A 14,167-nucleotide genomic window follows, 5' to 3' on the forward strand; every position below is an offset into this window, starting at 1 on the left:
TCTTCACCTATCATTAATCAACCAAACACATCAAAGCTATGCTCAAAATCATGAGATATTCATTCTTTCATAATATGTGACAATTTTAGCATAAAACCTCATGAAATAGCATGAATTCATACATGGTTGATTAAATCAAAGGAAACATGAAAATCTACCCAATTGGCTTGCTTATGGCTCAAGAAAGTGCATAATTCAATTAAAAACAAAAGAAAAAGGCTAGTTAAAATAGGCTAAGATGACTTGTCATCAGGGGGTATTACATTGCCTTGAAGACATTGATGACCATTTGTTCATTATGTACCCTGAGAACTATTTCACCTTTCTCTACATCAATGATGGCTCTTGCTGTGGCTAGAAAAGGTCTTCCCAAGAAAATTGAGTTATTTCCCTCCTCTTCCATATCTAGGATCACAAAGTCATAAGGGAAAATGAACTCTCTAACTTTCACCAATAGATTTTCTACCACTCCATTAGGTATATTAAGGGATCTATCAGCAAGCTGTAGTGACATCCTTGTAGGCTTCACCTCCTCTATGAGCAATTTCTTCATCATGGAGAGAGGCATAAGATTTATGCTGGCACCCAAGTCACAGAGAACTCTCTCTATTGTCATGTTTCCAATGGTACATGATATGAGGAAACTCCCTAGATCATGGAGTTTGGGTGGCAATCCTTTTTAGATTACAAAGGATCACAATTTCCTTCTCCTTCCAGCTCCTCTTTTTGGTGATGAGTTCTTTGAGAAACTTTGTATAAAGTGGCATTTGTTCCAAGGCTTCAGCTAGTGGAATGTTGATCTCCAATTTCCGGAAAATCTCCAAGAACTTAGGGAATTGTTGATCCTTCATCTCCTTGTGCAATCTCTGAGGGTAGGGTAGTTGAGGAACATATGGCTTCACTTTCTCTTTCTTCTCTTGTGTTTGTGACTCTGAGACTTGCTTGCCTTTCCTTGGAGCATGTGATTCATTGTGCTTATTTTGATCTCCCTTATCATTTTCCTTAATCTCCGTCTCTTCCTTGCTGGCATCCTTGTTATCCTTTCCCAATGTGCTACCACTCCTCAGTTGTATAGTGATGAGTCCATATTTGATTATATATTTTGACTCAATTTGGATGGATTCTAGCACATGAACTCACACTTAAGCACCAAAATAGCATACTTTTGTGTTTTGGTCTCCAATTTGATCCTAAATGTGAAAACATACAATTTTATGCTTGAAATGAGCAATTTAATTCCACTTTTATTCCATTCGATGCCATGACATGTTTACTGAGTGATTTCAGGCCTTGGAGGCAAGAATGGATAGCCAAAAGTGGAAAAAAGCATATACAAGGGAGAAAACATGAAGAAAACAAGGAAAAGTACACACAGCGAAGTGTGCGTGCGCACGAGCTTGCGTGCGTGCGCAAGAGAATGGATTTGCATGTGTGCATGCGCACAAGTACCTGTGCGTACGCACAAGTCCCTGCACGTGGTTGCATTAACGAAACACGTGCTTTGCGAATTCTGAGGCCTCTTGGCCCATTTTGGAAGGCTGGTGATAAACCCATATTTTATGATGTATTTTGTGCTCAATTTAAGTAATTTATTCAATCCTTCACCCACTTATTCAGGTAAATTGCATGGTTTTACTTTCCCTTCCTTATTATGTGATATATGTGAAAAACATGTTTCCTATGCTTTAAAAATATTAATTTTAATTACCCTTTATTACCATTCGATGCCGTGATTCGTGTGTTAAGTATTTTTAGATCTCCTAAGGCAGGAATGGCTTAGAAGACAGAAAGGAAACATACAAAAATGGAAGGAAAGCACAAAAATAGAGTTTTGAAGAAAAGGGGCAACGACGCGAACGCATGGACGACGCGGCCGCGTGCCTAGCGCAAAAAGGCATCGACGTGAACGAGTGACTGACGTGGACGCGTGCCTTGATCAGAACGCAAATGACGCGTACGCGTGACCGAAGCGAACGTGTGACAAGGAAAACTCTTAGATGACGCGAACGCGTGACAGACGCCACGCACCAGAATCTGCAGAAAACGCCCCCAGCGATTTCTGGACCCTTTTTCGGCCCAATTCTAAATCCAAAAACATAGAATATAAGCCAGAGAATGGAGGAATCAAAAGGGAGGACGGATCATGCTTTCATATTCATAATTTTAGGATTAGATGTAGTTTTTAGACAGAGAGGTTCTCTCCTCTCTCTTAGGATTTAGGATTTTAGGATTTCTATTAGTTTAGTTCATTTCATCTTCAGTCACAGGTTCAATATTCTTTTAACTTTATATTTCTCTTCTACTTTCAGATACTTTAATGCTTTTATTTGTTAATTACTTATTTTACCAAATTGGCTTATGCTACATTCATGTTATGATTTTCTTAATTAATATTATTTGAGGTATTTCAGTTTATGATTGTTTTATTCTATTTATGAATGCTTTTAATTTAATTTAGATATTTTCTTCCGTTTGGCTTTGGTTAAGTAATTGGTAACACTTGAGTTATCAAACTCATCGTGATCGATAATTGTTATTTTTGCTAATTGAATTGAATTCCAATAACTCTAGTCCTTTCTTAGGGATTGGCTAGGACCTGAATATCAAATTAATTAGTCCACTTGACTTTCTTTTGCTTTAGTAAAGGTTAACTAAGTGGCATTAAAACTCAATTCTCATCACCATCGATAAGGATAACTAGGATAGGACTTCCAAATTCTTATACCTTGCCAAGAGATTTTATAATTAATTTATTTTTCTTTTTATTTAAATTACTTGCTCCTTATTTCAAAAACCCCCAATTTACAAAACTCATAACCAATAATAAGAACATACCTCCCTGCAATTCCTTGAGAGACGACCCGAGGTTTGAATACTTCGGTTATAAATTTTAAAGGGGTTTGTTACTTTTGACAACCAAAACTTTTGCACGAAAGGATTCTCTGTTGGTTTAGAAACTATACTTACAACGCAATAATATATTTGTGAATTTCTTTACCGATAGAAAATCTGATCGTCAGCTAGGAAGCTATATTTGGATGCTATATGAAGGGAATATCAACACATATGAAAAGAGAGCTTTCATTAGGAATTAGACTTTATTTTTAGCATAGATAATTAAGAGTAGGAATAATGTAGAGTAGAGAGCTCTCCTAGGGTTTATGTAGTTTTCATGTAGCATTTTATAGCAAGTTTGATCTTGGATTTTGCTTCTTTAATTGTAAGTACTCTTTAATTCCTCTTTAATTACATCACTTTTACTTTCAATTTCTCTTTGGTTCAAGCACTTTGTCAATATTTATAATTTTGAGTTCTTGAAGTTTTGATTGATGAATTTATTATTTCTTGCTTGCTTTATGTTTGTTTGGATGTTTAATGTTGATTTTGTGCATAGTTGGTTATAGCTTTCTATTTTCCTTTGCAATTTCTTATGTTTTGTTTTTATGCACACAAGGTGTTTGTGAAAATGCCAACCTTAGGATTTGAGTAGATTTTCTCACTTTGGCTTGTGGTTTGAGTTCCTAGGATACTAGAGTCATAATGTCCGACATTTAGTTATAATTCTTGGGGAGTTAGTTGACTCTTGTTTCATTGACGCTAACCTTTTATCAACTAGTTTAGTAAGTTGGTTAGGACTTATGGATTAAGGTCAACTATGCTTGCTTGACTTACTTCTCGATGGTTGGGGTTAAATTAAGCAAGATTAACTCATGATAATTAACATAGTTGTGGTTATGGCAAGGAAGGGATTCCATAATTCATCCCAAGTCAAGGTTTCAATTATGTTTTGAACCACTTTTTAATCACTTTATAGTTTTACTTGTTTATATTACATACATAGTTCTTTTGTTCTTTTATCACTTCATTAATTACAATTTTGTCTTATTATTTTATTTTTTTATTGCTTCCTAATCATTGAAAACCCCTTTGATTCTCACAACCAAAATTGTGCACTTATTGGCATTAGTTCCTAGGGAAGACAACCCGGGATTTAAAACTCCCGGTTATTTTGTGTTGATTGTGACATCTTTAGGATTATAATTTGATTGTTGGCCAATTATTAGTTCGGAGCTATACTTGCAACGAACATCTATTTGGAGAAAATCCTAACCTACAATTTGTTCATTCGTCAAATTTTGGCGCCATTGCCGGGGATCTAGCGTCATGAGTGCTATATTTTGGTTGTTGTAAATATGTGAATAGTGTGAATAGATACTTTTTGGGTTGTTTGCTTGTTTTTGTTATTAATTAGGATTTTGTTTCTTTTGACGCTTGATGTCTTTAGTTTTTATTTTCTATTTTCTCTATGAGCTATCACCCTTGTTGCTTGGAGCTTGGTTGAGATTGTTTTGTAGGGTATGATGAATTCAAGTTGGGATTGAATCAAGGAATGGGAGAAGCGATGAAGGAAGGAGGAATCTTCCCCATACTATACCGAGCCAAATCCTTCCCCAAGTCCTCCCCTATATGAATATCAAACCCAAGGATATGAAGGATACCACATACATAACCTCCGACCACCAAACCTTCAAGCACCACCCTATACACCTCCATGGAATCAAGATACTTATACACCTTACCATCAACCATATGAACCACCATACCCTTATACACCACCTCAATATCCCCACCCACATAACACACCTTCCAACTACACAACCTTTCTCCCAACCTTTGAATCTCCTTGTCCACCTCAATATGAAGTTTTACAACCCTTGCCCCAAGAAGAACAAGACCTTCAAGCATTCTTCCAAGATCAAGAAGGGTTCCGAAGGATACAAGGGGATTTCATAGCTACCATAGCTGAAGCGGTGAACCGCTTAGCCTCACTACGCTCAAGCAATTAAGACATTCCCCTTAAGGAATGTGGAGGAGCAACGAAGGAGTGTAGAGAGGAGGAAAACATGGAGCCTCCAGGGAAAGAAGAAGAGGTAGGCCTAGAATTGCAAAAAGATGAGGAAGGTAGAACTAGTGAACCGAAAGAGGTAAATTGAGAGTTGAGGGAGTTTGATCAAGAAATAGATTGCATCACCAATGATTTTTTGTCCACCTTGGTCAACCCCTTCAATGATCTTGAGGAACCTTCCACTCTTGAATTTGAAAGAGAAAGGGAAGAGCTAGAAAAGAGTGGTAAGGAAGGGGTGATCACCCAAGAAGTGGAAGCATACATGTATGAGTTTACAAGATTGATTACCCAAGGGCAATTTGAGTGGGTAACAATTTCTTCAAAGAGCTTCATCGGTCCACATCAATTTGCTATCTTGGAGATGGACCACCAACTTAAGGTACTTCTTGGAGTGTTGAATGGTGAAAGATCGGGTGTTGATTGTCAAAGAAGTTCAAATCACAAGTGGTGCACGGTCGAATTTGGAGGAGTCTAAGATTCAAGTGGGTGCTTGGTACGCGAAATCGTGATTATTCATTCCCTGGCTATAGCGCCAAAAACATGGCGTGGGAGAACGTTGTCTCAAGACTTCTTCACAATTCCGTGTAACTGACCAGCAAGTGCACTGGGTCGTCCAAGTAATACATTACATGAGTAAGGGTCGACCCACGGAGATTGTCGGCTTGAAGCAAGCTATGGTCATCCTTGTAAATCTCAGTCAGGCAGATTCAAATGGTTATGAGGTTTTGATAATTAAAATATAAATAAAATATAAAATAAGATAGAAATACTTATGTAATTCATTGGTGGGATTTCATTGTTGCTTATGAATCTCTGCTTTCCTACTGTCTTCATTCAATAATTCATACTCCTTTCCATGGCAAGTTGTATGTTGGGGGATCACCCTTGTCAATGGCTACCGTCTATCCTCTCAGTGAAAATGGTCCAAATGCGCTATCACCGCACGGCTAATGATCTGTCGGTTCTCACTCATGTTGGAATAGGATCCATTGATCCTTTTGCATCTGTCACTACGCCCAACACTTGCGAGTTTGAAGCTCATCACAATCATCCCTTCCCAGATCCTACTCGGAATACCACAGACAAGGTTTAGACTTTCCGGATCTCAAGAATGCTGCCAATTGATTCTAGCTTATACCACGAAGACTCTGATCTCAAGGAATTGAAGGCTCTGTTGTCAGGAGAGACAATCAAACGCATGGACCAGGAATCCAAGAGATATGCATTCAAGCTTGTTTTCATGTAGAACAGAAGTGTTTGTCAGGCACGCGTTCATAAGTGAGAATGGTGATGAGTGTCACTTGATCATCATATTCATCATGTTCTTATGTGCGAATGAATATCTTAGAATAAGAATAAGCTTGAGTTGAATAGAAAAACAATAGTACTTTGAATTAATTCATGAAGAACAACAGAGCTCTACACCTTAATCTATGGGGTGTAGAAACTCTACCGTTGAAAATACAGAAGAACAAGGTCTAGGAATGGCCGAATGGCCGGCCCCCTAAACTTGATCAAGAGATCAAAAGTGATACAAAGAGAGTGTCAAAAATGAACTGAGGATTTGAAATAAATCACTAAAAGTAGTTTTTATACTAAACTAGTATAGAAAATGAGTAACTAAGTGCAGATAGTGCAGAAATCCACTTCCGGGGCCCACTTGGTGTGTGCTTGGTCTGAGCATTGAAGCTTTCACGTGTAGAGACTCTTCTTGGAGTTAAACGCCAGCTTTGGTGCCAGTTTGGGCGTTTAACTCTAGCTTTTATGCCAGTTCTGGCCAGAATAGGGTAGAAAGTGGGCGTTCAAACGCCAGTTTGCGTTATCAAAACTCGGGAAAAGTATGGACTATTATATATTGCTGGAAAGCCCAGGATGTCTACTTTCCAACGCAATTGAGATTGCCCCAATTCGATTTTTGCAGCTCTAGAAAATCCAGTTCGAGTGCAGGGAGGTCAGAATCCAACAGCATCTGTAGTCCTTTTTCAGCCTCTGAATCAGATTTTTGTTCAGGTCCCTCAATTTCAGCCAGAAAATACCTGAAATCACAGAAAAACACAAAAACTCATAGTAAAGTCTAGAAATGTGAATTTTTCTTGAAAACTAATAAAAATATACTAGAAAGTAGCTAGATCCTACTAAAAACTACCTAAAAATAATGCCAAAAAGCGTATAAATTATCCGCTCATCACAACACCAAACTTAAATTATTGCTTGTCCCCAAGCAACTGAAAATCAAATAGGATAAAAAGAAGAGAATATACTATAAATTCCAAAATATCAATGAAACTTAGCTCCAATTAGATGAGCGGGACTAGTAGCTTTTTGCCTCTGAACAGTTTTGGCATCTCACTTTATCCTTTGAAGTTCCGAATGATTGGCATCTATAGGAACTCAGAATTTAGATAGTGTTATTGATTCTCCTAGTTCAGTATGTTGATTCTTGAACACAGCTACTTTATGAGTCTTGGGCGTGGCCCTAAGCACTTTGTTTTCCAGTATTACCATCGGATACATAAATGCCACAGACACATAACTGGGTGAACCTTTTCAGATAGTGACTTAGCTTTGCTAGAGTCCCCAATTAGAGGTGTCCAGGGTTCTTAAGCACACTCTTTTTGCTTTGGATCACGACTTTAACCGCTCAGTCTCAAGCTTTTCACTTGACACCTTCACGCCACAAGCACATGGCTAGGGACAGCTTGGTTTAGCCGCTTAGGCCAGGATTTTATTCCTTTGGGCCCTCCTATCCATTAATGCTCAAAGCCTTGGATCCTTTTTACCCTTGCCTTTTGGTTTAAAGGGTTACCGGCTTTTTGCTCTTGCCTTTTGGTTTAAAGAGCTATTGGCTTTTTCTGCTTGCTTTTTCTTTTTCTTTCTTTTTTTCTTTTATTTTTGCCATTTTTTTCTCACAAGCCTTGTTTTTCACTGCTTTTTCTTGCTTCAAGAATCAATTTTATGATTTTTCAGATTATCAATAACATTTCTCATTTTTCATTATTCTTTCAAGAGCCAACAATTTTAACATTCATAAACTTCACTATAAAAAAATGCACTGTTCAAGCATTCATTCAGAAAGCAGATAGTATTGTCACCACATCAAAATAATTAAACTAATCTCAAGGATGAATTCAAAATTCATGTACTTCTTGTTCTTTTGCATTTAGAACATTTTTTTATTTAAGAAAGTTGATGGATTCATAGGACATTCATAGCTTTAAAGCATAGACACTAGACACTAATGATCATGTAATAAATACACAAACATAAATAAACATAAAGCATAGAAAACAAAAACAGAAAAAAATAAATAGACAAGGAGACTAAGGAACGGGTCCACCTTAGTGAGGGTGGCGTCTTCTTCCTCTTGAAGAACCAATGGTGCTCTTGAGCTCCTTTATGTCTCTTCCTTGCCTTTGTTGCTCCTCCCTTATAGCTCTTTGATCTTCTCTAATCTCATGGAGAATGATGGAGTTCTCTTGGTGCTTCACCCTTAGTTGTCCCATGTTGGAACTTAATTCTCTTATGGAGGTGCTAATTTGCTCCCAATAGTTTTGTGGAGGAAAGTGCATCCCTTGAGGCATCTCAGGGATTTCATGATAAGGAATTTCCTCATGCTCTTGTTGAGGTCCATGAGTGGGCTCTCTTGTTTGCTCCATCCTCTTTTTAGTGATGGGCTTGTCCTCTTCAATGAGGATGTCTCCCTCTATGACAATCCCAGCCGAATTGTAGAGGTGACAAACGAGGTGAGGAAAGGCTAACCTTGCCAAAGTGGAGGACTTGTCAGCCACCTTGTAGAGTTCTTGAGGTATAATCTCATGAACTTCCACTTCCTACCCAATCATGATACTATAGATCATTGATGAGCGGATATTTTATACACTTTTTTAGGGTAATTTCATGTAGTTTTTAGCATCTTTTAGTTGGTTTTTAGTATATTTTTATTAGTTTATAGGAAAAATTCATATTTCTGGACTTTAATATGAGCTTGTGTGTTTCTCTGTGATTTCAGGTATTTTCTGGCTGAAATAGAGGGAGCTGAGCAAAAATCTGATTCAGGCTGAAAAAGGACTGCAGATGCTGTTGGATTCTAACCTCCCTTCACTCAAAATGGATTTTCTGGAGCTACATGAGTCCAAATGGTGCGCTCTCAATTGCGTTGGAAAGTAGACTTCCAGGACTTTCCAGAAATATATAATAGTCCATACTTTGCTCAAGGATAAACGACGTAAACTGGCATTCAACGCCAGTTCCATGTTGCATTCTAGCGTTAAACGCCAGAAACAGGTTACAAGTTGGAGTTAAACGCCAGAAATAGGTTACAACCTGGCGTTTAACTCTGGAAACAGCCTAGGCACGTGTAAAGCTCAAGTCTCAGCCCCAGCACACACCAAGTGGGCCCCAGAAGTGTATTTCTGGACTATCTATCTTAGTTTACTCATTTTCTGTAAACCTAGGTTACTAGTTTAGTATTTAAACAACTTTTAGAGATTTATTTTGCATCTCATGACATTTTAGATCTGAACTTTGTACTCTTTGACGGCATGAGTCTCTAAACTCCATTGTTGAGGGTGAGGAGCTCTGCTGTGTCTCGATGAATTAATGCAATTATTTCTGTTTTCTATTCAAACACGCTTGTTTCTATTTAAGATGTTCATTCGCACTTTAATATGATGAACGTGATGATCCGTGACACTCGTCACCATTCTCAATCTATGAACGCGTGCCTGACAACCACTCCCATTCTACCTTCGATTGAATGAGTAACTCTTGGATTCCTTAATCAGAATCTTCGTGGTATAAGCTAGAATCCATTGGCAGCACTCTTGAGAATCATAAAAAGTCTAAACCTTGTCTGTGGTATTCCGAGTAGGATTCAGGGATTGAATGACTACGATGAGCTTCAAACTCACAATGGTTGGGCGTAGTAACAGACGCAAAAGGATCAATGGATCTTATTCCAGCATGAGTGAGAACCGACAGATGATTAGCCGTGCGGTGACAGCGCACCTGGACCATTTTCACTGAGAGGACGGATGGTAGCCAACGGTGATCCACCAACACACAGCTTGCCATTGGAGGAACTTTGCGTGCGTGAAGAAGAAGACAAGGGGAAAGCAGAGATTCAGAACCGATTTGCCTCTTGAGTCACTTTTTCATTGAGCTCCTTCCACACATATGTCCATGAGGACTTGGTCCAACCTTTAATCAAAGTTGACCCTTCTAGTGTAGAGGCGTGCATTTTCTTGCATCATTGGCAAGTTGAACGCCAACCTTACATTTTCCGGACTGAAATCTAAGTATTTCCCTCGAACCATTGTAAGCCAATTTTTTGGATTCGGGTTCATAATTTGATCATGGTTCCTAGTGATCCATGTGTTTGCATAGAACTCTTGAACCATTAAGATTCTGACTTGTTGAATAGGATTGGAGAGAACTTCCCATCCTCTTCTTCTAATCTCATGTCGGATCTCCGGATACTCACTCTTTTTGGGCTTGAAAGGGACCTCAAGGATCACCTTCTTCTTGGCCACAACTTCATAGAAGTGGTCTTGATGGACTTTTGAGATGAATCTCTCCATCTCTCATGACTCAGAGGTGGAAGCTTTTGCCTTCCCTTTCCTCTTTCTAGAGGTTTCTCCGGCCTTAGGTGCCATAAATGGTTATGAAAAAATAAAAAGCAATGCTTTTACCACACCAAACTTAAAGTGTTTGCTCGTCCTCAGGCAAAGAAGAAAGAATGAAGGAGAAGAAGAAGAAAATAGAGGAGATGGAGGGTAAGGGTGAGTTCGGCCAAGGGGATATAAGGTGTTTGTGATGTGTGAAATTGAAGGAGTGATAAAGAGTATATATAGGAGTGGGGGATGGCTTGGTTCGTGTATTTGGGGTTGGGTTTGGGAAGGAAAAATTGTTTTGAATTTGAAGATAGGTGGTATTTTGGGGAAAAGTGAATGAGGTGATTGGTGAAGGGTATTTGGGGAAGAGGGTAAGATTTGATAGGTGAAGGGTATTTGGGGAAGAGTGTTATGAAAAGGTGTGAAGAGGAGAGAAGAAGAGGTGGGGAAGGAAGGGATCCTGAGGGGTCCACAGATCCTGAGGGGTCAAGGACTTTAACATCCCTGCTCCATTTAGGTGTGCAAGACGCCCTTAGAGTGCAATTCTGGCGTTAAAAGCCAGATTGCTGCTTGTTTCTGGCGTTTAACGCCAGCTTTTCTCCCTTTCTTGGCGTTTAACGCCAACTTGGTGCCCTGTTCTAGCGTTAAACACGAGTCTGGTGCCTATTTCTGGCGTTAAACGCCAATCTGGTGCCCATTTCTAGCGTTAAACGCCCAGAATGGTGCCAGACTGGGCGTTTAACGCACATTCTGCTACTCTTACTGGCGTTTAAACGCCAGTAAGTTCTTCCTCCAGGGTGAGCTATTTTTAATGCTTTTTTTCATTCTATTTTTGATTTTTTAGTTGTTTTTGTGACTTCACATGATCATCAACCTAAAGAAAACATAAAATAACAATGGAAAATAAATAGATATAATTAAATAACATTGGGTTTCCTCCCAATAAGCGCTTCTTTAATGTCAATAGCTTGATAGTGAGCTCTCATAGAGCCTCACAGATAATCATAGAAGGGTTGAGGCCTCTCAACACCAAACTTAGAGTTTGGTTGTGGCCTCCCAATACCAAACTTAGAGTTTGAATGTGGGGGTTTTGTTTGACTCTGTATTGAGAGAAGCTTTTCATGCTTCCTCTCCATGGTTACAGAAGGAGAACCTTGAGTCTTAAATACAAGGTAGTCCTCATTCAACTTAAGGACCAACTCTCCACTGTCAACATCAATCACAGCTTTTGCTGTGGCTAGGAAGGGTCTGCCAAGGATGATGGATTCATCCTCATCCTTCCCAATGTCTAGGATTATGAAATCAGCAGGGGTGTAAAGGCCTTCACTAGCACGTCCTCTACTAGTCCATAAGCCTGTTTCATTGATTTGTTTGCCATCTCTAGTGAGATTCTTACAGCTTGTACCTCAAAGATTCCCAGTTTCTCCATTATAGAGAGTGGCATGAGGTTTATTCCTGACCCCATGTCACATAGAGCCTTCTCAAAGGTCATGGTGCCTATGGTACAAGCTATGAAGAATTTTCCGGGATCCGGTTTCTTCTGAGGTAATGTCTGCCTCATTAATGCATTCAGTTCATTGGTGAACAAGGGGGGTCATCCTCCCATGTCTCAGTACCAAATAACTTGGCATTCAGCTTCATGATTGCTCATAAATATTTAGCAACTTGCTCTTCAGTGATGTCTTCATCCTCTTCAGAGGAAGAATATTCATCATAGCTCATGAATGGCAGAAGAAAGTTCAATGGAATCTCTATGGTCTCTGTATGAGCCTCAGATTCCTTTGGTTCCTCAAAGGGAAACTCCTTTCTGTCCAGAGGACGTCCTATGAGGCTTTTTTCACTGGGACTCACGTCCTCCTCACTCTCTCCAGGTTCGGCCATGTTGGTCATGGTTATGGCCTTGCACTCTCTCTTGGGATTTTCTTCTGTATTGCTTGGGAGAGTACTGGGAGGAGTTTCAGTAATCTTATTACTCAGCTGACCCACCTGTGTTTCCAAATTTCTAATGGAGGACCTTGTTTCATTCATGAAACTTAGTATGGTCTTGGATAGATCAGAGACTATGGTTGCCCGGCCAGAATGGCTCTATTCAGAATTCTCTGTCTGTTGCTGAGAAGATGATGGAAAAGGCTTGCTATTGCTAAACCTATTTCTTCCACCATTATTATTGAAGCCTTGTTGAGGCTTCTGTTGGTCCTTCCATGAGAAATTTGGATGATTTCCCCATGAAAGATTATAGGTGTTTCCATAAGGTTCTCCCATGTAATTCACCTCTGCCATTGCAGGGTTTTCAGGATCATAAGCTTCTTCTTCAGAAGATGCTTCTTTAGTACTGTTGGATGCAACTTGCAATCCATTTAGACTCTGAGAAATTATATTGACTTGCTGAGTCAATATTTTGTTCTGAGCCAATATGGCATTCAGAGTATCAATTTCAAAACTCCATTCTTCTGAGGCGTCCCATTGTTCACGGGACTCCTCTCCGAGGTGTACATGAACTGGTTATTTGCAACCATTTCAATGAGTTCCTGAGCTTCTGCAGGGGTTTTTAGATGAAGAGATCTTCCTATAGAATGGTCCAATGACATTTTTGACAACTCAGACAGACCATCATAGAATATACATATGATGCTCCATTCTGGAAGCATGTCAGTAGGACACCTTTTGATCAATTGATTATATCTTTCCCAAGCTTCATAGAGGGACTCACCTTCCTTCTGTCTGAAAGTTTGGATTTCCACTCTAAGCTTGCTCATCTTTTGAGGTGGAAAGAATTTGGCCAGGAAAGCACTGACCAGCTTTTCCCAAGAGTTTAGGCTTTCCTTAGGTTGTGAATCCAACCATGTTCTAGCTCTGTCTCTTACAGCAAAAGGGAAAAGCATAAGCCTGTAGACCTTGGGATCAACTCCATTGGTCTTGACAGTATCACAGATTTGCAAGAATTCAGCTAAGAACTGATGAGGATCTTCCAATGGAAGTCCATGAAACTTGCAATTCTGTTGCATTAGAGAAACTAATTGAGGCTTAAGCTCAAAGTTGTTTGCTCCAATGGTAGGAATTGAGATACTTCTTCCATAGAAATTGGAAGTTGGTGTAGTGAAATCACCAAGCACCTTCCTTGCATTGTTGTTGTCGGGTTCGGCCATAGCTGTTTTCTCTGTTTCAAAAATTTCAGTTAGGTCCTCTTCAGAGTATTGTGCTTTAGCTTATCTTAGTTTCCTCTTAAGAGTGCTTTCAGGTTCAGGATCAGCTTCAACAAGAATGCTTTTATCCTTGTTCCTGCTCATATGAAAGAGAAGAGAACAAAGAAAATATGGAATCCTCTATGTCACAGTATAGAGATTCCTTTATGTGAGTAGAAGAAGAGAATAATAGAAGAATGAGAAGAGAAAAATTTGAACACAGAGAAGAAGAAGGGGTTCAAATTATGAGTAGAAGAGAAGTGTTAGTAGATAAATAAATAAATAGAGAGAGATGAGAGGGAGGGTTTTCGAAAATAATTAAAAAGAGAAGAAAAATATTTTTGTTTTTATTTAAAAAAAATCAGTTATAATACGAAAATTAAAAAGAGAAACAAAATAAAATTTGAAAACTAATTAAATTATTTAATTAAAAAGGTTTTTGAGAAAGTGGTTAGTGATTTTCGAAA

The 14,167-nt window shown here is 38.9% G+C and overlaps 1 protein-coding gene and 1 non-coding gene across 2 annotated transcripts; one reads left to right on the forward strand and one right to left on the reverse strand.

Moving 5' to 3' along the window:
- Nucleotides 1–259: 259 nt before the first annotated feature.
- Nucleotides 260–616, reverse strand: LOC112742693 (uncharacterized). Its single transcript, XM_025791929.1, has one exon. It carries the CDS (start codon nucleotides 614–616, stop codon nucleotides 260–262), a length of 357 nt encoding a protein of 118 aa, XP_025647714.1.
- A 12,544-nt stretch (nucleotides 617–13,160) lies between these two features.
- LOC112745871 (small nucleolar RNA R71) lies at nucleotides 13,161–13,268 on the forward strand. Its single transcript, XR_003173779.1, has one exon. It is a non-coding gene; the product is annotated as a small nucleolar RNA R71 (small nucleolar RNA).
- The last annotated feature ends 899 nt before the right edge of the window (nucleotides 13,269–14,167 follow it).

The sequence above is a fragment of the Arachis hypogaea genome, chromosome 14 (assembly GCF_003086295.3).
Source record: "Arachis hypogaea cultivar Tifrunner chromosome 14, arahy.Tifrunner.gnm2.J5K5, whole genome shotgun sequence".
NCBI classification, from domain to species: domain Eukaryota; kingdom Viridiplantae; phylum Streptophyta; class Magnoliopsida; order Fabales; family Fabaceae; genus Arachis; species Arachis hypogaea.

Excerpts from the sequence above, each read along its gene's own strand:
- LOC112742693 (XM_025791929.1), bottom strand. The coding sequence starts at position 616 with ATGACAATAGAGAGAGTTCTCTGTGACTTGGGTGCCAGCATAAATCTT.